Raw genomic sequence first — 24,324 nt, 5'->3', positions numbered from 1 at the left:
TTGTATAATCAGTTAATTGACTATCTTGAAGACAATAAGTTGCTTAGTGATAGCCAGCATGGCTTTAGACTATTGCAGTCAACCATGTCAGCATTGCTTTTATTTACTGAACATATATGTATGGCACTAAATAAAGGTCATGTCACTGGAGCTGTATACATATATTTTAGAAAGGCATTTGATACAGTTAATCATAATATTCTTTTAAACAAATTGATCTCTTTTAATCTCTCTTCTTTTGCAATAGATATGTTTTCATCATATTTATCCAATAGATCTTAGGTTTTTAAAATTGGTATAACTTCCCAGGCATTAGGTTGTTCTATGGGGGTTCCACAGGGGGAAGTATTTTGGGACCTTTACTTTTCCTGATGTATATCAGTGACCTCCCTCAGGTAATTAAACATTCAGATTCTTTATTATATGCAGATGACAATGTACTTTTGTGTCTGGATCAAGTACAGACATAATTAACAATAAATTAAATACAGATCTTCAGCTTTTACATGAGTGACTGCAAGACAATAATTTGACTATTTACGTTAAAACAGAGTGTATGTACTTTTATTCACCTAGGAGAAAATTATCCATATCCCATCCCCTCACTTTCTCAAATCAAAAACTTTCCATTGTATCCACATATCAATATTTGGGAATCAGTCTGGACTCTCACCTCACTTATTGTAACCATGTTCAAAATGTTTATAAAAAGCTGAAACAAAAGCTGTTTGTTTATGACAAAATTAGGACAAATTTGTCTTTTTCTGTTTCAGAAACTTATCTGCATGCCATAATCTTGTCTACCTTGTCCTACTGTCTGCCTATTTGGTCTCTCACAACAAACAATATCTTGGAGCCAATAGCTAGACTGTACAATAGGGCCTATAAGATCCACAACAGACTTTCTGGATGGACACAACATTATTTTGCTCTATCACTTTCTAAAGCTTTAACATTTCAAAACTACATTATGAACACAGGTATTAAACTGTACTATAAAATTTTAAATAGCCCTACCTAGCAGCCCTGTGTGCTTTTGTACCAAAACTCAACACAAGGACTGATCGTTCCACCAGATCTGTAACAAATGGATGGTTACCAGTACCAGCTTTTAAAAACTGTTATGGACAGATCTTTCTTTTAGTTTGCACAAAAGCCTGGAATGAGATCCCACAACATCTCAAAACAATACCAACACTGAGACTTTTTAAAAAATCCCATGCTTGTCATCTAATGGTCAACTATCGCTGTAGCCACTGAGATAGTAGCCTACTTTTCTTTATTTTATATGTTTGGTGATTGTTTGTACTGTGTTGTTGGATGAAATGTTAGTCTGTTTTTATGTTCTGCAGAGCAGGAACCTGCTAAAAACCAGCATTCATGCTGAGTCAGGCCCAATTATATTTTAATCTTTTCCTGTTTAAAAATCATAAATAAATAATAAATAAACAAACAAATAAATAAATAAACACTGATCTGGCAAATTTTGGGGGTCTTCTCTGTGAGAGACGCATCATTCAGTGAATAGATTCCACTTCAGGGCATAGGCGCGCTCAAGGAGGGGGCTCTACCCAGAGTGACGGTATTAACCACCGCAATCAGTAGGTTACCTAAGTCTTCCTTGCGTCTAAGGACCACACGTGGAGGTTTCAAAGAACGGGGCGAGGGTGCCAGATGGTGCCCTGTTCCTAAGAGAGTAGGTCCTCTCTCAAAGGGATCTGTCAGGGAAGGGCCGTCACGAGGAGGGAGAGCTCTGACATCCAGGTAGGTTGGGTCAGAGGGGCGCAATAAGCAAAACCTGTTCCTCATCCTCCCTGACCACAGTAACTGCACGAGCAGGCTCACTGGGGGAAACGCATATTTGCACATGCCCCAAGGCCAGCCAGTGCATCCATGCCGAGAGAGCCCTTGGGCAGGGAAAAGAACAACTGGCAATGAGTGTTCACGGGGGAAGTAACATCGATCTGGGCTTCCCCAAATCGCACTCATATCAACTGAACAGACTCAGGGTGGAGTCTCCATTCTCCGGGACGTAACGGCTGCCGTGAGAGCATGTAGGCTGCACAGTTGAGCTTGCGTGGAATGTGAATGATGCGCAGTGGTTTCAGCCGCAGATGACTCCAGAGGAGCAGACGGCGGGCGAGCTGAGACATGCAGTGAGAGCGAATAACCCCCATGCGGTTGATATATGCCACCACCGCCATGCTGCCCGTTCTGACCAGCACATGTTGCTGCTCCAGCACTGGAAAAAAATGGTGGAGAGCAAGGAACACTGCCAACAGCTCCAGGCGATTGATATGCCAATGCAACTGGGTTCCTTTCCACAGGCCCGCAGCTGCAGGCCGCAGCACACAGCCCCCCAGCCCGTGCTGGAAGCATCTGTTGAGACAACAACATGACTGGACGCCTGTCCTGGAGGCACTCTGGCCTGTAGGAACGAGGGTTCATTCCAAGGGCTGAGGGCGCGGCGACAGAGCGCAGTAACAGAGAATCGGTGTGCGCGCATGTGCCATTCTCGTCTGATGCGATTGTAAAGCCAGGGCTGGAGTGGTCTCATATAGAGTAATCCGAGCGGCGTGACAGCAGCTGCGGATGCCATATGCCCCACAAGCAGACAGTTCAGCATCAGCTAAGTGCGCTCTCCGGAAAGGTGTGCTGTTATGGTGACCGAGTCCAGCTCCAGCCCGAAAAAAGAGATGTTCTGCACGGGGACGAGTTTGCTTTTTTCTCGGTTGACCTGAAGCCCCAACAGGTGGAGGTGCCTAAGCACCTTGTCTCTGTGCATAATCAATTGCTCACGAGAGTGGGCTAAAATCAGCTAGTCGCAGAGATAATTGAGTATGCGGATGCCCGCGAGCCGAAGTGGCGCTAAGACACCCTCCACGAGCTTGGTGAAGACCCGCGGAGACAGAGAGAGCCCGAAAGGGAGGACTTTGTATTGCAGAGCTCGACTTTCGAACGCAAACCGCAGAAACTGACAGTGGCGAGGAAGAATGGAGACATGGAAATATGCGTCCTTCAGGTCTATTGCTGCAAACCAATCCTGAGGACGAACGCACCGGAGGATACGCCTCTGCGTGAGCATTCTTAACGGCAGCTTGTGCAGACAGCGGTTTAAAATGCGCTGATCTAGGATAAGTTTTGACCCACTGCTCTTTTTGGGCACAATGTAAAACCCGCTCTCCATCTCGGCTGGAGGGACCGGCTTGATTACATCCTTTGATAGGAGGACAGCAATCTCCTCTCGCAAGACAGGGGCGAACAGGGGGCTGTCTCTGGTGAGATACACACCCGTGAACTTGGGGGGCCGTTTCGCAAACTGAATCGCATAGCCGAGTCTGATTGTATATATGAGCCACAGCGAAGGGCCAGCCCACGCTTACCAGGCAGGCAGAGCTCTCGCTAATGGACTCATCGCTACAATCGCTGACAAACTAGCAGTGGGGCAGCGCGCAGTGGGTGTGCTGATCCGGGAAGTGCGAGGGTCCCGCGGAAGGGTCCCAGGCGAGTGATTTGTTCTCACTCTGCACCCAAACTCCGGAGAGGGGGCTCGAGGGGTGGGAGAAAGGAGACCGTCCTCGCAGCGCTCGTGAGCCACTGGCGAAACGCACCAAACCTGCGAGCTAGAAGCATAGCATCTCAGATTGGCAGATTTTGGGCTGTCACATCCGGAGAAGTGGAAAAGTGTTCTTTCGTTAATGTTTTCAAGGCAGTAAAAAGTGCCATTGGAAATGGGGCCCGCCCCTCCAGCAGGGAAAGAGCAAGTTCCCTCTTCTCCAGATGACCTGTCCCAGGGACGCTTCGCGGTCCATATACAGAACTTAGCGGCGCTCTGGGCTGGAGGGGTGTGGGGGCAGGCCAGCTTGGGATATGGGGGAGTCAAGAAAGTGGACTTTGTCGACTTTGCGCATACTAGCCAAGTTTAGCCAGAGGTGGCGCTCCTGGACCACTAATGTGAACATCGTCCTTCTCAACGCACACGCTGCAACTTAGTGGTCCGAAGAGAATAGTTGGTTGCGGTGCAAAGCTCATGTAACAAGCCTGGGTTGGACCCACCCTCGTGCAGCTCGGCCAGCGCCTGCGCTTAGTAGCGCTGTTGGGTGGCTATCGTGTGCAAGGCTGAAGCAGCCTGGCCCACAGCCTTGTAAGCTCTAGTTCCGAGGGAGGCAAATAACTTACAGGCTTTGGACGGGAGACGAGGTGGACCCCGCCAAGAAGAGGCACCACACGGTCAAAGATTGACTGCAATTGCGCACTCGACCTGAGGAATCGCCACATACCCCCTGGCCGCTCCACTGTCAAGAGTGGTGAGGGCGGAGGGACACGTAGCACGGGCATATAAAAGTGCCCTCCAAGACTGCGTGAGCCTACTGTGCACCTCCGGGAAGAAGGGGACGATAGGCTTCAAAGGCTTAGCCCTCTGGTCCTCTACGTAGCACCCATCTAGTCGGTCCGGCCGCGGAGCTGGAGGATTAACCATCTCCAACCCAACGGGCAAAGCAGCCCGGGAAAGCAAGGCTAACATGTCCGTTTCAGAATCCGTTTTGACAGCGCTCACCTGCCCGAAGGGGGCAAGCGGGCCTGGTTTCTCGTAGGACAATGAAAGCCCCCCCTTCGATGCAGCTGTGGATGTCTGGTCCCCGGTGTCATCGAACATAAGGGCTACGTTTAGACGGATCGCTTCCTCCGCTCGAAGCTTAGATGGAGCGCTTGGAGGAGCGGGAGGTCCGTGGGCCCGGAGGCAACGGATTATCTCCCACTTGAACCCTCAGATCTGCCCGAGTGCCCACTGCAGTGCAAGGGACAGCTGGGGTGTTTTGCCCTTTTGCAAAGGCTAGCCGCGATCTTAACTGCGCAACAGTCATTGCATCGCAATGATGACGTGAACTGCCCGCGCATTAACATGCATTAACATGCTGGACCCCCAGACAAGCAACGCAGTGCTCGTGCCCATCATCCAGGGACAGGAAACCATCGCATCCAGAAACGCACGGTCGGAGCGCCATCCTGAAAAGAACGTGCTGCACGACTGTGTTGCTCTTTTTGTGAAATTGCAACTTTATAGGCACCACTCTGGAGGACCGGACCCAAAGAACGCCAGGCAAGGGAGAACCCATCTCGACCATCTGCCGCTGCGTGTACACACTCTGGACCGGGAGACTGCTCTTGTTCACTCGAAATCGCTGAATCACAGCAGGAGAAACCCTCATCGACTCTCTCAGAAGGCTGTAATCTCAGGCCACCTGTCATTCACTGCGGGACTCGTGAATAGGCAGTGATCTGTGTCATTATAATGGCGTCAGTATAAAAGGTGCACAACCAACAGGAACCAGCCAACAGTATCTGAGGTGTTCGCTAAAATGACTAAGTACAAGTGAGTGAAAGATTGAAGCTGTCTACTGAACCTCTGACTGCCTGGACCTGCTGTCTCGAGCGCATGGCTGTGTGTGCCTCTGTGTGTGTGTGTGGTCACGTGATGTGCGTTTTCAGAGGTAGTGAGGAAGGAGGGCTGCTCAGAAATGCCACATGCCACTGTGGATGTCAAATCGTTGTTGTTCTAAAATGCCATTTAAAAACAAAGACATGTTAGTGTAAACACGGCCTGAGTGTGTACTTTTCCAAGCGGATTTGCAATGGGGGCGGGGCGGAGGATTGCGATGCCGGTGTTGTCTATCGGTCGAACCCTAATACGTACATAGCAGAGCTTGCAAACTGTTTTTTTTTTTTTTTTTTTTTGTCAACAACACGAACGTTGTCAACATAACTCACTTGAAATCCAAAATGCTTCCACAACGGTGACTTCATTGAAAGAGGAGAGAGTTTAAGCTCTGTCGACGGGTCTCCTGCTTCTGCAGTTTACAGTTTTTTTACAATGGCTATGACACTTTTTTCAATACATTTAACAAGTTTCCTAAACTCTTAACACGGTTAGCACAACATCCGTTTTCATAGGCTATACAATTAACACATTTCTTGTTGCTTTGACACAAAATGCATCCAGTTAACGACAATTTAAAATGCTTGAACTTCGTTTACACACAAACTTAACCAAAACAATGTAATTTTACAGTCCAATTTACCAATGCTTTCACACAGTATGTCAGAAAAGATAACATCATGCGCTAAACATAACGTATATATGCTATATAGGTTCTATATAACAATTGTAACACAAATTTTAGAACATACAGTATGATCATGTGATTTGATAAACCTCAACACATGAGTGTGGTTTCTAGATGTGAATCAGCTGTATATATATCACAGCTGATTCCCATCTAGAAACCACACTCATGTGTTGAGGTTTATCAAATCACATGATCATAATCACAATCTGGTGTCATCCGCGGCTGAAATCGCTGCACGCCATTCACATTTCAAGCTAGCTCAACCGTGCAGCCGATGCGCTCTCACGGCATCCTTTACGTCCCAGAGAATGGAGACTCCACCCCGAGTCTGTTCAGCTGATATGGGCGCGATTCGGGGATCGATCTGTTTGCTTCCCCCGAGAACGCTCATTGCCAGTTGTTCTTTTCCCTGACCGAGGGCTCTCTCGGCACGGATGCACTGGCCCACAGCTGGCCTCAGGCCATGCGTAAATATGCGTTTCCCCCAGTGAGGCTGCTCGCGCAGTTACTGTGCAAGGTCAGGGAGGATGAGGAACAGGTTTTGCTGGTTGCGCCCCTCTGGCCCAACGGGACCTGGATGTCAGAGCTCTCCCTCCTCGCGACGGCCCTCCCCTGGCAGATCCCTTTGAGAGAGGACCTACTCTTTCAGGCACAGGGCACCATCTGGCACCCTCGCCCCGATCTTTGGAACCTCCACGTGTGGTCCTTAGACACGAGAAAGACTTAGGTAACCTACCGATCTCGGTGGCATACCCTGATCATCCGTTTCCTCAGTGGCGCTAGGCGAATTAATCCAACCGGCCCTCTCTCATGCCCTCTTGGGATCTCACCATCATTCTCACTAGCCTGCGCAAAGATCCCTTTGAGCCACTTGACTTAGTATCTTTTAAGATTTCTGTCCTGAAGACAGCTCTGCTGGTCACGTTGGCATCTATTAAGAGGGTCGGGGACCTGGAGGCATTTTCGGTCAGTGACTCCTTTTCTTACTTTGTCCAGTTTGCGCTTTGCATATTTATCTGGACCATACTCAGAGCTTTAGATCATCTGAGCAGCTCTTCGTCTGTTATGGCGGTCGGCAGCAGGGAAGTGCCGAAACAGAGGTTGGCCCACTGGATAGTGGATGCCATCTCCCTCGCTTATCAGAGCCACTCGGAGCATCGCATCCTCTTGAGCGTGTGCACGCGGTGCCTCTCTAACAGACATCTGTAGAGTTGGGGGCTAGGCGACACCTAATACATTTGCAAGGTTTTACAATTTGCGAGTGGAGCCAGTTTCCTCAAGAGTATTAGGTAACCCTTGGTGATTGAGGAAACAACTCGGTTAAGGTGTTGAAACACGCTTGCTGCGCCATTCTCCCTAACACAGAGATACATGTGCTTTTTCATCTGTCAGTAAAGTTCCCCATACTTTTCTCAATGTACTGTCGTATTTTCCTAGAATTATCTACACACTTGCGGCTCCCAAAAAATATATCTAAATCCGTAAAACTTCTTTGAAGTGGGATAAGTAAGGGCCAGGGATCACGTTAGAAGACCGCACCTCTCTTTGATGCAGGAGCGCTCACGCTATGCCTGGCTATCCTCTCATTGGGGGCGAAGGTAAGGTGCAGTCATTGTGGCGTTTTCCAGACATTTCCCCATTTCGTGGATTAAAATCCACTAATAGCATTGAAGTTCCCATCCGAAGGGGAACGCTCTGTTTACTAAAGTAACCCTCGTTCCCCGAGGAGGGAAATGGAAATGCTATATAGTATCGCCATAACGGTTGTTCCTTAGCTGTAAGTGTCAGTCTCTGAAGCGAAAAGGATAGCGTTTCCTTGCTTTCCATGTGCTTATATGTGGAGCTAATTGACAATAAGCTCCAGGTGCGCAAGCTTACGCTGCCAACTCATTTGGCATTTCATTGGCCCGTTATATACTCTTTTAGATGATTGGCTTTCTGAAACGAAATCCCATTTCGTGGATTAAAATCCACTAATAGCATTTCCGTTACCCTCCTCTGGGAACCAGGGTTACTTTACAGTTTTTCTCATTTGCCAAGATACACTCAGTGAAACTGGGATTCACTTGATCTTCATCATCACATTCTTAACACAGGAGAAGTCTTCTCTTTCAAATGCCTTAACACTTTTTCATTTGTTTCACACATTTCTCACACCCTTTGTCACCACAGATCTCATTGAAAGAAGAAAGTACTTGCATAATTATGAATATCCATTGCACCTGTGTGAAACTTGTTTGCACAACTCTTCAATTAGCAATCAATCCTCATCCTTCTACAAAAGATGCCACCTCTGCATTGCTATTTGCAAGCATGGATCAAAGAGGCCACAGGCATGGAAGGAGAGTAAGAGGCCATGGCAGAGGGGCCAGAGGAAGAGGAGCTTGTATACGTGGTATACACACTTTAGCCATGTAGCTTGCTAACTTTCTTAGATCTTATCATAGCGCATCTTCAGTACTATTTACCAAGACCATTTCACTTTCGACTTCTTCAGGGCCAGGTGTAGGCCAACCATGGTAGAATTAGAAAATAGAGAACATTTCAGCTATATCTGTTTAACCAAGTTGTGTAATTTAATCTTTTTGTAATTCATTTTTAACAGGTCAAACTAAAAAGAGAACAGAGCAGAGTCATGTTACCAAAAGTGAAGCCTCTGGAAAACTACTGTGTCGAAGTAGAGGTTTTGTATTTGAAGAATAAAACAAGCCAGCCCAGCAACATGACCTGTTTAAAAAATTCGCCCAGCAGTAAGTATTCCACTATATAAAGTCTGTATTCTCTTTTTTTTTCCAAATTAATTTACTGAATGTTTATTATGATGATGCTTTAATCCTTTTTCTTTTGTTTTTAATATTTAACATAAAATACTGATTTGTATGTTTTTTTTAGATGAGACAGAACCCTGGCTTATAGCTGTGATGCTTTTGATCAGTTTTCTAGTGGTGTTAGTTGCGGTTCTCCTGATCTTTATGGCTGTGTGGTACAGTTACAAAGGATACAGAATTGTATTCCCTAATGATAATCTGCCAGAGCATCTAAAACAGGTAGCAAAATTATAAAAGGCAACTGACTTACTGTTAATCTGTTACTGACTTTTTTCTCTTGCTGTCTTCTCTTAAAGTATTTGGCACAACGGTCCCAGTCACCTGCACCTTTACCCATACATGAGGGAACTCACCTGAAGGAGCCCATTCATGAGTTAATGATATATGAAAAGAAACTTAACAGCTCTCAGGACAATCAGCAAATAATATAACAATTATCGTTTCAGACAAATAGGAGGATTGTATTTGAGGTAATGTAAATAAATGTAATGATAAATGTAATAAAGAGAAACTTTTTTTTTTTTTTTACACAACAGAAGTTTTGCTTACCATAATCATATTACAGTTTTTAAAATTGCTAGCATACATTTGCCCAATCTGTAGCCACATTTTCAAAACACTAAGTGAAGTTTAATAAACTAATTTCAAGAGGAGCACGTGATATGCACCGCTGGCCACTCATCCGTAATCAGTAAAAATCCAATCAGAATGATCCTAGCTTAATATAAAAGGATCACTTTCTCCTTATTGCTCTATATTCGTTTTGGAAGAATCCCCCCTTCCACCACATCTCCTCCTTTTTTCTCCTCTTTTAAAGGGGGAGTGATCAAGACCTACCTGATCTCGGTTCTCCTGATATGCTTCTAGACCGGGCGGGAGCCCTGGGCTCAAATATCTCCGAGCTCAGGGTTCTCTCCCGGGACAGCATGCCAAACCTGCTATAAGTGCCAAGCATATCTAAGTGGAAACGCTTGAAACACAATTAGCACAACATTAGTATATTGTGACCATACCATTACAGTTTTTCTCACTTGATTAAACACATGTCTTGAAACTATGCCTCATATTCTCAAAATAGTAAACACAAAGCCATAATGTATAACCAAATTTCCCAAACATCCTATTTAAGGTCAAAATTAAGCTCTTTCCAAACCATTCACTCTTGCTGAAAAACCAAACTCAAAAAACACACACTTACACACTGGTGCAATAAAATAAAAACATTTCCAAAACTGGCAAGTTATGTTTTTACATGATGAACACAAAAGACAAAAACAATTTGTATGTACTGGTTTATTATTTATTTAAGGACTATAAAGTACAAAACACAAACACACTTTTTTAATTTAACCATTCAATTCACAACCATTATAAAACCATTCAATTCTTCCATGCTAAGAATACATTTTGCACTGAAAAAAAAAAAAAATTATGGTACACAAACAAACAAAAAACACTGAAATCTGGGTCGTGATTCAGGATATTATTTTATTATTATTAGTCAGATTTTTTGTCTGTAACACATCGAATTATTGGCCAAAACCATGTTTATGATAGCTTTCTTGGTCATCTGCGACTAAAGGGCCCCTTACCTGGAAAGCACACAAGTTTCAAACATGGAATACAGTGAACACCAAAAACTGGGTTTAACCAAACACTGGCTATGTTTAATCAGTTGGTTCATGTGCATGTTCATTTGAAAGCATTTGCTTTAAACTTGTGAGGAAATGACATGATAAATATCTGTCTAATGCATAAAAGTGTTTAGTGTTTTTCAAATCAATGTGTGATGTTCTGCAAAAAGTGTGAAGCTGACAATGCGCTTACAGTTGTGCAAATCTCTTTGCTCCTTGAGTGTTAAGGTTTTGTAAAATTGTGGGAACTTTAATGTGTAAACAATTGGAAAACATCTGTAACTCTGCTAGGCAGGCTTCTTCAGTGGCATAAATACATAAATTTGTCTTCCACTGACATAAATTTCTCTGTCATACACTTTCCACTGTCATGCCAAAAAAACTCCTCTATCAGGTTTATTAAGGGAGAGAATGAAGGCAGAAAAACTTGGGTGTAGGACATGCTCAAATAAGGGACTGGAATTTAAACTAAGACTGCAGGTCTCCTTGCCTTTGTTCTTCCATGTCCTTGTCATCACCTTCTCCTCTTCCTCTTTCATCACTTCCTCTTCTTCATCTTCTTCTTCTTTTTCTTCTTCTCCCCCTCCACTACATTGTCCTTGACATCTCTAATGTCTCTTTGGATCCTATAGCTGCGTCTCAAATGACACACTATACACTATGCACAATATACTTATGCACTTACACACTCAACAGCATAGTACATGTATGTAGTGTTGTCCCAAATGGAGCACTAATGTTTTTTTTACTAAGCGGAAATTCAACCCATTTCCCTGATGACGTTTGACGGTTGCCAAATCAGTAAAATAAAAGACTAAATTATCAAATAATACCTGCCCTAAGTATAACCACATTCACCATCAGGAGGCACTATAATCACTGTTTGTAGGAGAATTTTGCTTTCACAATCCAAAATAAATAAAGTTATCCAACATGTGCGCCCGATTCCTCTGCCTCTTTTGCTATGACATTGATGACATGCGTCACAGACACGCTACTGTCCGTGCTTAGCAGTTCGCTCTATCGCAGTCTCGCAGAAAGTTTTAAGCTACAAAATGGGAGCCCTGAGTAAAGATGTGTATGAACAAGCTTCCACAAGTAAGAATGCAGACGAATTGGTTGATGAGAGAGAAAGACTAATGCAATGGTTTAAAAGTGGTTCGGCTTTTTAAGTTCCGATAAACTTATAGTTCCAGTGCTCTGCAAAATGTGAATGCCGACTAGCATCGGGAACCCATCAAATCTGTTCTACCCGATAGAACAGTGGTCAGGAACCTATGGCAAAACCCACCATGCAGCTTTTGCGGCAAAGTACAAGCTGAGCGAAAGTTGAAAGAAGGCATGAGGAGCTTCAGCAAAAAAATGCAAACCTTTCACAAATGGTGAATAAGTCGTGTATGTTAAGTACGCCAAATAAACTGTTTGCGCCAGTGCTGGATCTTGCTGCGGGAAATGTCAGATTTTCGTGTTTTGCGTAACTTGTGCGTGGTGAATACCTGCATGTTTGTTTATGTGAGAGAGAGACTGTGAATGAGTCCGAGTGAAAAACAGCTAGCAAATGTCAAAAATCAAAAACCCGGCGAAATGCAAAAAAAATAAAAAAAACGCCCAATCTGGCAATAATGGTGGAATGCATTGTGTACGTGTGTTTATTTAGAGAATTTAGAGAAGAAACAGGAAAAAATGAAGCAGTTATTTGATCGTAATTCTGAAGTCCGTGAGTTTTCTCCTGGGGATCAGGTGCTTGCGCTGTTGCCTTTGCCTGCTTCACCTTTCCGAGCCAAATTTTCAGGCCCTTATATAGTTACTCGCCGCATATCCGAGTTAAATTATTTTATTTCAACCCCAGATCGAAAGAAAAGTGAGCAGTTGTGCCACGTAAATTTGTTGAAACCATATTATTCCCGTGATCAGACTGATTGTAAAACATCTGCTGTGTTAACGGTTTCTCAGACAGATGAAATTGTACCGGAGATGGAGGAAGATGAGGCTCCAACTGATTGTGTGCTGCAACCGAGGTTTTCCAATACAGAGACGCTTCTTAATTTAGAGAATTTAATGCGCCATCTAACTATTTCTCAGAAGGGAGAATTAATAAAGCTGATACACGAATTTCCAGAGTTGTTTGGCGATGTTCCATCTCGCACCCATTTGATCGAACATGATGTGGATGTTGGTGACGCAACACCTGTTCGTCAGCGTTTTTACCGAGCGCCACGGGTAAAGCAACAGGCGTTAGAGGCTGAAGTTCAGTATTTGCTTGATAATAACTTGGCAAAACCATCTTGTTCTAGTTGGGCTTCACCTTGTTTATTGGTAAAAAAATCTGATAATTCATACCGATTTTGTACAGATTATCGAAAGATAAATAAGATCACTAAACACTTCCACTTCCCAGAGTCGAAGAATGCGTGGATCAAGTAGGGGCTGCTAAATTCGTAAGTAAATTCGACCTGTTAAAGGGTTATTATCAAATTCCATTAACACCTCGAGCGCAAGAGATCACTGCGATTGTGACTTCTTCCGGATTATATTCCTATTCTGTAATGAGCTCCGGATTGCGAAACGCTCCGGCAACGTTTCAAAGATCAATGAATCGGGTTGTGTCAGGACTTTCGGGTTGTGCAGTCTATTTAAACAACGTAGTTGTTTGTAGTGATACATGGGAACAACATCTGGAGCGTGTTCGTGCTTTATTTTTGCGGTTATTGGAGGCGAAACTCACAATAAATTTGGCAAAGTGCGAGTTTGCCAAGGCTACTGTGTTCTATTTGAGAAGGGAAGTCGGACATGGTTACGTGCGTCCCTTGAAAGAGAAGGTGCGGGCAATTGAGGGGTTCCCCGTCCTATCTACAAAAAAGGATTTAATGCGTTTTTTGGGAATGGCGGGCTATTATCGAGGGTTTTGCCCAAATTTTTCTTCTGTAGTAGCCCCATTAACAAATCTTTTAAAAGAGTCTGTTCCATTCGTTTGGTCCTCTGGTTGCCAGCAAGCATTTAACAATGCTAAACTTCTGCTTTCCTCAAATCCAGTTCTTGTTGCACCGCAGTTTGACAAGCCATTTATGATTCAGGTGGATGCGAGTCAGATTGGGGCAGGTGCAGTTCTTTTGCAAACTGGGTTGGATGGTGTGGACCACCCAGTTTGTTATTTCTCAAGGAAATTTAACTCCTATCAGGTAAACTACTCTGTTATTGAGAGAGACACTTGCTTTAATATGGGCACTCCAATATTTTGAAGTTTATGTGGGAGGTGGTTCTCAAGTTGTTGTTTTTTCAGATCATAATCCGTTAATTTTTCTCCATACACTGAAAAGTCCCAGTCAGAGATTGATGCGGTGGGTTTTGTTTTTACAACCCTATAATTTGTTAATTAAACACATAAGGGGTACGGACAATGTGTTTTCTGACTGTTTGTCTCGAGCTCATTCTGAGTGATGTGACTGAGTGGGTAAGTTGTTTGGTAGTCTTGTTGTGTCTCTTCTTTTTCTTAAATGCTTTTAGGATCCGGTTTGCTGGAGGAGAGGAGATGGGGCAGGAGTATGCCAAACTGTAGCTTTAATTTACCGTTTCATCCTTAGAAAATTTAAGCAGTACTAATGTTTAAAGTTTAGAGAGAACAAAATAGGGAAAAAATAGTATAAAAATTGAAGAGAAATTATTGGTATTTGTGGCATTTATATATTTTTTCTTTTTTTAGGGGGGGAGATGTTAGGTCACATGTGGGACCTGTTTGTATGTGTGTTTGTTATTTGCAGATTCTGCGTGATTGCAGATTGGTGGGTGGGTCATCCCACCTGAGACTCATTGTGTGGGGTTTATAAGGAGTTCGTCATTCTGTCTGGGAGAGCTTGATTAGCCGGACGTCTCTGCTCAGCGCTATTGATTTGTTTTAGTTTGTGTTTGGATCATGAGCTCAGTACACTTCCATACACATGCTTTTCACTACTGACTTTCACCTATACTGACTTTGATTGCTTTAAATACTTTTGTTAATTATACGTTTTGATAATAAATCATTTCTCTTTTCAATTTACCTGGTCCGTATTGTCTCTCTGATGTTGCAACTTTGAGCCGGTTGTAACAATATATATATATATATATATATATATATATATATATATATATATATATATATAAACTTGATTCTTGCATAGACCCAAATTAACACTAACACACATAAACTTGCTGCATGCTGGTATAGCACTTGAGCAGACTTACAAAATAAAATTCACAAAAATATTTATCAGGAATCTGGTTATTGCAAAGCTGTTGAAATAGAATGAATGTGATTAATAGAGATAATAAGTCTGTTAAATAATGAAAGTATGTTATATAAAATAATATAAAATATTAGCCTATATAAATAGACTATATAAAATATATAAGAACTATCTTATGTTAAACCTTTTCATTTAATTAGGTGATTTCATACACAAATATAAATAGACAGAAATAACCCTTAAAGGATGTTCAAGTTAAAAAGCAAACAGAACTATGAATATACTCATCTGTTTGTAAAGGCTTAATACAAATAAAAAGTGAACATTCTTTTTTTTTTTTTTTTTTTACTTTTGCAGTTTTTTTTTTAAAGTTATAAGAGCCTGGAGTTATTATAGACTTTGCAAATTCAGTTTGCAGACATTTGTAGGTACAGACATCTATTGTGTGCATTCTTGGCAGTTTTTCCTGGCTTTTTAAACTTGTCCATATCGGTATTGGAATTATATTGTATTGACCGAAATTAAGAAATATATCATGATATAAATTTTTGCCATATCGTCCAGCCCATATCACTGCTATGCTGATGACACACAGATTTACATCAGTGCTCGCCCTGATGTCACCTCTGCCAGGTCAGTTTTATCTGCCTTGAGAACGAGCCAGCACACTGCCAGTTCTCAGCTTTTCAAAGGGGGCAGTGCATGCATTGATTTTGCAGAAGCCGTTTTATTTTTGGTTTTCTGTTATTTTGAATGTGTAAATGATGGAAATAAAGTAACTTTTTTTGACATATAAAAAAAATGTCTAATCTGTAATTTGATCCCTTTTGGAGATTTTTCCTTGGCTTCTTTTTACCTGGGGTGCTCAAACTTTCGATCCCCACTGTATAATACATATCTGGATTTTGCATATATAAAATATATATTTTTATGAAAAATTGTTTTTATTATTTCAGTTTTTGTTTAATATAGAAAGGACACAGCATATGACTATTGTAAAACAACCTTGAATCCCCATCCCCCATTGCATCCTCAAATAATGTATTACCTATGGTTTACATGTGATTACAACGTCTTAAAGACATTCATGTATAACCGGACTGAAATTAGACCTGATTGCATTTCAAAGCTTTAAATAATAATGTAAAGTCCAAAAGATGACAATTCGACGTGCAGGAACCGTGTAGAAAAGATGGGTGATTCACGGCCAGATGACGTAAAAGACGCTGGTTGGATTTTCATTTTGGAACTGCTTTTCAACCATGACGGGATGTGACAGAGGGATGTCTTTTCAAGGAGCAGTTTTGCAAACTCTCAGCAAACATTTGGACATCCGATTACCATTGAAAAGACGTCGCTCTGTCACATCCCGCTATGGCACGTCGAATTATGTCATGTTCTGGACATTTGTGCCATATTCAGGTTGTTTATAAAACATGTTGCTGCATACATTAAGTGTTTTAATAGCCTATTGTGCATATTAAATAATTAAACTTATTATTTAAAGCTGTAAAATGCAATCAGGTCTGATTTCGGTCCAGTCATACCCAAACGTTGTAATCATGTGTAAACCATAATTAAGACATTATTTGAGGAAACTATTTATTGTGCATATTGTGTAACAGATTTACATCAATGTTAAACAGACACAGCTAATAAGACTGAATAAAAAACAACAACAAAACATAAGTATGGGCAACACAAGTGTAGAAGTCCATCTATTAGCCCAATGATGAAACTAACAGCATGTTCGAAGGTTAAATGCATGTTAGCGTTTTACTAGTGCTTCTAAAAAGATTTTTGTTATTTATTAGAAATTATTTATATTTGTTTTTTTTAGCTCCAAATTTATTCTCACTCCAATTAAAGTGATCCTAAAGTTTTAAGTGTATTTCTAATTGTAAGAATGGATCACACTCATCATTTATGATTTAATTTACAGTTTTGATTTATATCTGTTCCCTTACTCTTCAGTTATACGTTCATTAGGGACCTAATGCCACTCAGAGTTCCACGCCCTGAGTTGAAGTATCTTCTCACGGACGGTATGTCGACACTCTGAAGTTAGTCAGAGGGTACAGGATTAAATAATATTTAAATAGGCTGGTTGCAAACCGCCCACACATTCCTAAACAAGTAGCAAAAACAGCCAAGCCCATTGCTAATTGCTACTTTCAGCAAATAGTTGATTAAAGATCTTCTTGCTGACATGCCAAAACAGCTCTGTACAGTCAAATGTGCCTTAGAACCAAATCTAATCATGTTGAATGATAAAGGTAACATAAGACTCCACTTAATCTTCTAAATATAAAAAAATTCAGAATTCAAAATGAATCAAAACTTAACATTTTATTTGTCATGTAAAATTGTACTATGCCAATTACATAATAGAACCATCAGAAAGCCAATTCAGAGATGAGACTGTAACAATGCAACATCGATTACTCAAAGATAAATCAAAGAATTATAGATGCATCCCTGACCAGAGAAGTATGTTGCAGCATAAGTCTCAGAAATTTCCCCCCAACTGATATCACATCTTCACCTTTTATACTCAACTCAGAACAAACAGCCATAAATTCAAGACAATAGAAGCATCACCGAGACCCTTGCCTGGGTAATTTGAGGAGGTTATTATCTCTGAGGAGGGGGAGCATCTGGCAAATATCTTATCAAAGCCAAAAAACAATTTAACATATACAAAATAAAGTTTACAGTGAAATTAATTTTCCAGCCTGTTTGCATTGTCAACAGTGACTTAAATTGAACAGTTGAACAGCTGCTTTCCTGATCTTCTCAGATCAGAAAGACTATTGTTGTATTGCATATCAATTCTTATGGTCTTGTGTCATGAAATTCCATAACAGTTCTTGGGGTCTGATATTCTGAAGTCTTTCACAAGTGAAAAGTCATTTTAGAGTCTTTTATTTCTAATATCCTCCAGTCCTTCCTGAAAGGTGTTCGCTGTGTTCCTCCATTGCTGCATCTGTGTCTGTAACATCTGGACTCCATCACTTCACAGTATCTGAGGGGGAGAATATGATTTTGTATGATCCTACAACTAAAAACTTACAATAGATCAAGGATTATTGTCATGTTTTAGGAATAAACAGCAATGTGCAGAGTAGCAATTGTATGTAATGTCTATACATACACATTCCCTACCACTCAAAGTTTTTTTCTACATATTTACCCATATCCACAGTTTTTTTGAGAAGCAAAGACTATCATTCATGGCTTACACTGAAACTATAATTTAATTTACTGTTAAAAGTTGTCCCTAAAAAACAGTAAAATACCGGCAGTTGCCAGCAATGTACTGTTATTTTACAGTATGCTACAGTAAAAATGGACTTAACTGATATATACAATACTCAAATGAACTCATTTTGTTCACTAAAAGCTGCCTCAAATTGGTCAACTGCTGTATGAGTTTATGAAGTATTGTGCTATATATGCTTAGAAGCATACTTTTAATGATAACCTATTTTTGTTAATTAGAAAAGTTCAGTTTATCTCAAATGTCTTAAATTTCACATCAGTACACATACATTTAAAGAGATTCTTTCTGCATCAGCAACTAAACAGCCACTGTCTTTAAGTAAAGAAACATGCAGAATAACATCAGCAGTTCATCTTTTACTACGCTGGCTAGAAACATGTAGCAAAGCTGAAGTAAATTAATTAATTAAATGACTAATTTAATGATAGTTAAGGATTAATGATGAACAAATAAAGAAATACTGAAGGCAAAAAAACAAAAACAGAACATGCAAAAAACTACAACTTTAGTCACAGCTTTGTAATGAAATAACCTGGAGGTCAACAAATGATTAAATCATTTAAATAATCAGTGGATGATTAAACAACTCCACAAATATCATCACCAGCTACACTTATTACTAAAACATGTATTTTTGTATAACATCTACTAAAGTTCTTCTTAAGAGAAAGGTTAACATTTTAGGTCACCATCATGGAGAACTGAGTTTCCTTTAGTTGGGCTCTTAGCCCTGACATTTTTAACAGTGCATTTTTAACTCAGTTGCTGCAGTTGTTAAGAACTGTTTGAACAATTCTTTTGATATGGTAAGCCAGCCAAAAACCTTAATAAGATCTGGTGATGTTCATGTTGTTTTTAAGAAGACTCAACCTGTTCTAATTTACTATAATATAATTTACTGCTCATATTCAAGGTTTAGTCTATTGTTTTACATAATATGTCTATACGTGGCTTTAAATTCTGGATTTAAGAATATCTTGGATCGAAACACTTTGCGATATACACTATGTTGAGTTGCACTCAAACAGACAACATTCAGTGTATAAACCTCAACAATGGTGACAACTAACAAAATTTACAGTTTAATTTACTAACAGGCTACTAAAAGTCTAAACATAAACAACAGCAGAATACAACGCAAACAAAGAAAACTGTAAAACCATTATACTACATTTATTTATGTGACAATGCATGCTGGGATATTTGTACTATGCCACACCCAGCATGCATTGCAGCATGAAACATTTGAATTGTTTAGATTGTTGAGGTACAAGGTCTGATTTATGAGGTCTAAGTGTGTCTCTGTCATAACTTTACTGTTTTTGTATGTTATTTCTTAATCCTGTAAAGTAATTAGGTATCTTTCCTGATTCCACTTCTCTTTAACTAGATTAATATCTGCAACTGATGCCTCGTTTCCACTAACTGGTACAGTATGGTACGGTTCGGGTCGGTACGGGTCACCTTTATCAGGCTTGCGTTTCCACTACCAAGGGTACCCTTTTAGTGGGCGTGGTGAATGACAAAGTTTCAGTCGACTTCACTTTCGCAAATGGACATTAGACATTGTCTACAATATTGTCTACAATAAAGCTGCACAGGTTGCTCACATATCATATGAAAAGCACTTCTCACAAAACAGATGCTTTACACACAAACACTTCTGTATAAATGTTTATTACTAACTTTTCTATGAACAGGATTTGATTGTAACTGCAGATCAATGACAGCTCGAAAAAGCCTACTGTAACGTCTGTAATTATAATATTATATAAATTATTATAATATAAATTAACATATATAAACACATACAGTCCCCAATATGTTACCAACTACAGAAAAAGTACACACAGCATACTATTCGTCCTTAATTAGGTTCAAAACAACACAAAATATCGCCTACAGTCAGTGAAAACCTCTCGTCTGTAATCTGCAGCGGCACATGTAGCCTCTGTTAGAGAGTAACTCCATCATTCCCAGTTCATATTAGTCCAAAAGGTGATGTTAAAAATTAAAAAGGGCAGTTCGTTCATGTTTGCTGAAGAAATAACATGCTTCTTGGCTTCTCCTTTTTTCCGCACTCCACTCTCGTGTTAAAGTTAGTCCTTTTCTTTCTGAATGTGTCATTCTCGCGTTTGTCAGCTTCTCACAGGATCGGTTTTCCAAAGCTTGTCAATAACCAAGCACACATTATTATTATCAGCTCAAGAAGTTTGTTATTTCAGATATAGATGGCAGCTAGCACAAGCAAGAAAGTGTAACCGCTCGCTCTTTAGACTGGCTCTTAAAAAACTACGAGGCACAGGGTTCTGGGGTCCGTTCTTCGTACGTGGATTACTCAGTTAGCTGGATTTGGATATTGACGATTTGACAATATCCAGAATCGTTTCGTTCTTCAAAGTCGATCCGAGAGTTCTTGTCATAGCAACAGCTCTGCTAGCTCAAACCTGATCGGAAGCAGGTTCAATTCATATAAACAGGATTAGATCGGGTCAGTTTAAGCAAAGATAATAGCGAAAGTATGTACCGAATTCTGATATTTTCTTACAGTAGTAGTTATATACACTTGGGAAAATAGTAAATATTTTTTCAACTATATATATAAAGTTATAGTTATTAATAAAATAAATAAAGTTATATATATTAGCGCTGTCAAAATTAGTGCGTTAACGCATGCGATTAATTTTAAATAATTAACATTTTAAAAAAATTAACGCAATTAACGCAGTTGCAGGTTTTTTTTGTACTTCCTGTTGTGGTGGACGTGTGTTTAACATGCAAGAAATGTGGATAAGACCAAGGAAGCACTTTTTGAAGGCAAGTTTCAGTATAAAACAATTAGTCGCATCACCAGGCTCTCCAGAGTTTCATGCAATTTCGGATGTTTCATTTTTAACTTTCGACTTCTGTTGTAAGTTGATACCGCATGGCGAACAGAAAGAAAATCCTCCGCATTTCGGTGTTCCTTTAAGGTAATAAAATCATTGCTTAGGCTGCACGGTAGAATTTTAATAAGAGTATAATCTTAATCATATTAAAATCGGAGTATTGGTGTCTTATGTGAATGTACTCAGAAAGTCTCTAGTGAAGTCGCGAGCTGTCAAAGACAGGGCATTACTCTGCCTTTCAGCATGAGCCCTTTAAGTTTAGCGTGTTTCCTCATTAAACGCAACGAAAGTGTATGCTTCGCGTCGTTGTGTCAGAATCCTTGTGAAATACAGTAATACTTTAGGATGCTTAGTTAAAGCAAATTGGATGAACGTGATCATGCGTGTTGAATCTGAGGGGAGTCGCTCCAGTATGGAAGGCCGTTGGGGCCAAAACGTCTGCAGCACGTTGTGTGTGTGTCTGTGTCAGACCCGATAAGGGGTGTCAGGGGTGGAGTGAGCGACGTATCTGATTAGGGGCGTGTGCGCACGAGACGTACCTGAAGGACAGTGGGGGTGAGTTGCACGCGCCATAGACTACCTGAAGAGCTAGGAGGGATGCGGGGGAGAGGGGTGTGCAATGTAATTAATGACCGGTTTGCAAGAAATTATCATTAATTTGCGGGCATTTGGGAGTCTCTGTGCATTTGCGGGATACTCCTAGTCTTAGCAACTGGATGAATGTAAAGGAGGATTAAGAAAAATTGTTTCTACTCTATAACTAATGTTCTCAACTCACAGCAATAAAACTTTACAGTGAGTGCAACAGTTTGTATTTTATTATTATAATTTTTCATTTTCCATATCTGTGATGCCTGTATTTTGGCATTTTTTTGCAGTCCACTTTTAATCCTACATGAAAATCAATGTTTTCTTTTTTGGCAATGATTGTTTTGAAATTTAAATGTCATTAACATGCCTGTGTTTTAATTTCTTTAATAAATATGGCTGTCAAGCCAGGATCTTGATGGTTTGTTGTGAGTATGTTGTTTACATGAAGAAATCTGTGTTACAAGTTAAACAAAAATTCTATTAAACAATTATATTTTGAATTTTAATTCTAATAAACAATTATATTTTGAATTTAAATAGTTTTTGTCTTGCGTTTACATTAATTTTACATTTGAATAGCTAAAATTAGAAGTTTTTTAAAAAGGTGAGATTAATTAGTTAATTTTTTTAATCGATTGACATCACTAATATATATTAATAAAACTTATGCAATCTGCACCCCCCGAAATGAAAGTACAAAGACTGCCATCTGGTGGTGCAAAGAGAAAATTTATTAATATGAACTTCTTAGACCGCTTTAGTACAATTTGTGTATGATAATAGAAATGCAGAATATGTGACTTTTTAAAAAAATAAATAATACATTAATGCAGTCATCAACATGTTTTGGCAGTTAATATGCCAGTGATTATGTTTCACAAAAGTTGCAGATGCCTTTACCAATATCAAAATGCTTTCGTAAACATCCAGTTATTCCATACAGCGATTAAAAAACCGCATACTATAATAAAGAAAATATTTTCTAAATGTAGAACAAAGTACATTGATATGCATTGAAATACATGATGAATACTCTTGACACAAGAAGGTGTAGTGCCTGCAGGTCACAACAAATGTGGAAAGTTATTGCGTCATATTTAACAAACCATTTACTGCTAATTTGATGTAATTTTGCTCACATGGATAATTGAATATTAATCAGATGATGTCATTACGCTGCTGTGCCGTCAGCCAATCATGGCATTACTGATCATGATTTAGAGGAATTCCTGGAGGGCCGCAGCCCTGCACAGTTTAGTTCCAACCCTAATTAAACACATCTGATCAAACTAATTCAGTTCTTCAGGCTTGTTTGAAACCTACAGGTAAGTGTAATGGAGCAGGGTTGGAAATAAACTGTGCAGGGCTGCGGCCCTCCAGGAATTAAGTTTGACATCCCTGATTTAGAGGATCGATAGATCTGTCCTTCACAACACACGCAGTGATCTCAGATCAGTTCATCCAGACATTCTAATCTGATTCGCAAACTTTTTTGAAGAACCAAATTAGCCAGAGATCGGTAATCAAGATTAAAAGATCCAGGATCTGCCAAATCATCTTAGATCATTTAAGCGATGTACGAAGAACGGACCCCTGCTCTACTCCATGGCTTTGTGACTGTTTATTAAGACGACGACAAGGCTCTTTATTATATGTATATATAATTCCACTGTAATCTCTCACTGTGTGTTTCAAACATGGCGGGTCCTTTGTTTGCATTCTGGCTTGTTGCGTAAGCGAATGACGTATCTCTGTAAACCAATAGCGTTCAGCTGCACGTCTAGCTCCGCCTTTTGGTACCTGTAGCGAGTCGGCTAATACCACGTCACCCTGGGCACAAATCCACACCAGCTGGAACACTCATCAACACCGGATCGCTCACAGCTGGACCTCATCAGCCAGGGAGAGATATAAGTCAGCCCCACACAGGAGGAAACCGAGCTTCATTTGACATGACTCCCTGCGCTAACGCTTGTCTCTCTCTGTCTCTCCCACAGCCGAATCCAGCTCGTGACCGATCCAACACCAAAACTCTCACCAGTCTTCACCATCTCCCCGGAGCACTTGAGCACGCACCCTTAAGAAGAGCACTCATTCACCCCTTGAACACTTGTAAATAAAGCACCCTCGCTACAACTGGTGGAGAATGCGGGCATTGCAGAGGGAAAAAATTCAGAAGAAACACTTACCAGTAAGAAGAGATAACCGCTGAATTTTTCTTTGTGTTTGTTACAGACAGGCATCCGCTTTCTCTCTCTCCCACGCTTCCTCTTACTCGGCTGTCAACATCCCGTCGCCATGTCTCTGGAAGAGGTACTGCTCCACCTAGCGGAGATCTCCAGTAAGCAGAATTCCATCTCTGAGCAACTTACAGCCAGACAGGATCGACTGGAACAACAGCTCCGCCAGGCGGCCAGATACCATCCGACTCCCGAAGTGAGTGCGCATCATCATCTCACTAAACTCAGCGACCTGGATGATATTGACGCTTACTTACATACTTTTGAAGTTATTGCCGAGAGAGAAGGCTGGCCGAAGGAAAACTGGGCGAGAATGTTGGCTCCGTTTCTCACAGGAGAAGCACAATGAGCATATTTTTCACTAGAGACACCTAAAAATGAAGATTATAAAGCGTTAAAAAAGGAGATATTAGCCAGAATGGGGCTATCCACAATCAGCGCAGCACAACAGTTTTCCCAGTGGGCTTATGACGAGAAACAGCCAGTGCGGACTCAAGCAGCTCAACTTT

General features: G+C 40.8%; 1 protein-coding gene across 2 annotated transcripts in view; it reads left to right on the top strand.

Annotated features, from left to right (window-relative positions):
* The window catches only part of crfb4 (cytokine receptor family member b4), a 136,616-nt gene extending 112,506 nt beyond the window's left edge, over positions 1-24,110 (top strand). Inside the window, exons 5-7 of one of the 2 annotated variants that reach the window (XM_068223482.2) lie at positions 8,734-8,878; positions 9,021-9,175; positions 23,573-24,110. In XM_068223482.2, the coding sequence (XP_068079583.2) occupies positions 8,734-8,878; positions 9,021-9,175; positions 23,573-23,695 (423 nt within the window). In that variant the 3' untranslated portion in view covers positions 23,696-24,110. Of the gene's footprint in view, positions 1-8,733; positions 8,879-9,020; positions 9,176-9,252; positions 10,109-23,572 lie in introns of those variants that run through there. The other variant, NM_001083868.1, reaches the window with a different exon arrangement.
* Positions 24,111-24,324: the final 214 nt, after the last annotated feature.

Source organism: Danio rerio, chromosome 9 (assembly GCF_049306965.1).
Source record: "Danio rerio strain Tuebingen ecotype United States chromosome 9, GRCz12tu, whole genome shotgun sequence".
Classification (NCBI taxonomy): Eukaryota; Metazoa; Chordata; class Actinopteri; order Cypriniformes; family Danionidae; genus Danio; species Danio rerio.
Note: the sequence above shows the minus strand (reverse complement) of the source record. Positions and strands in the feature narration are given on the sequence as shown.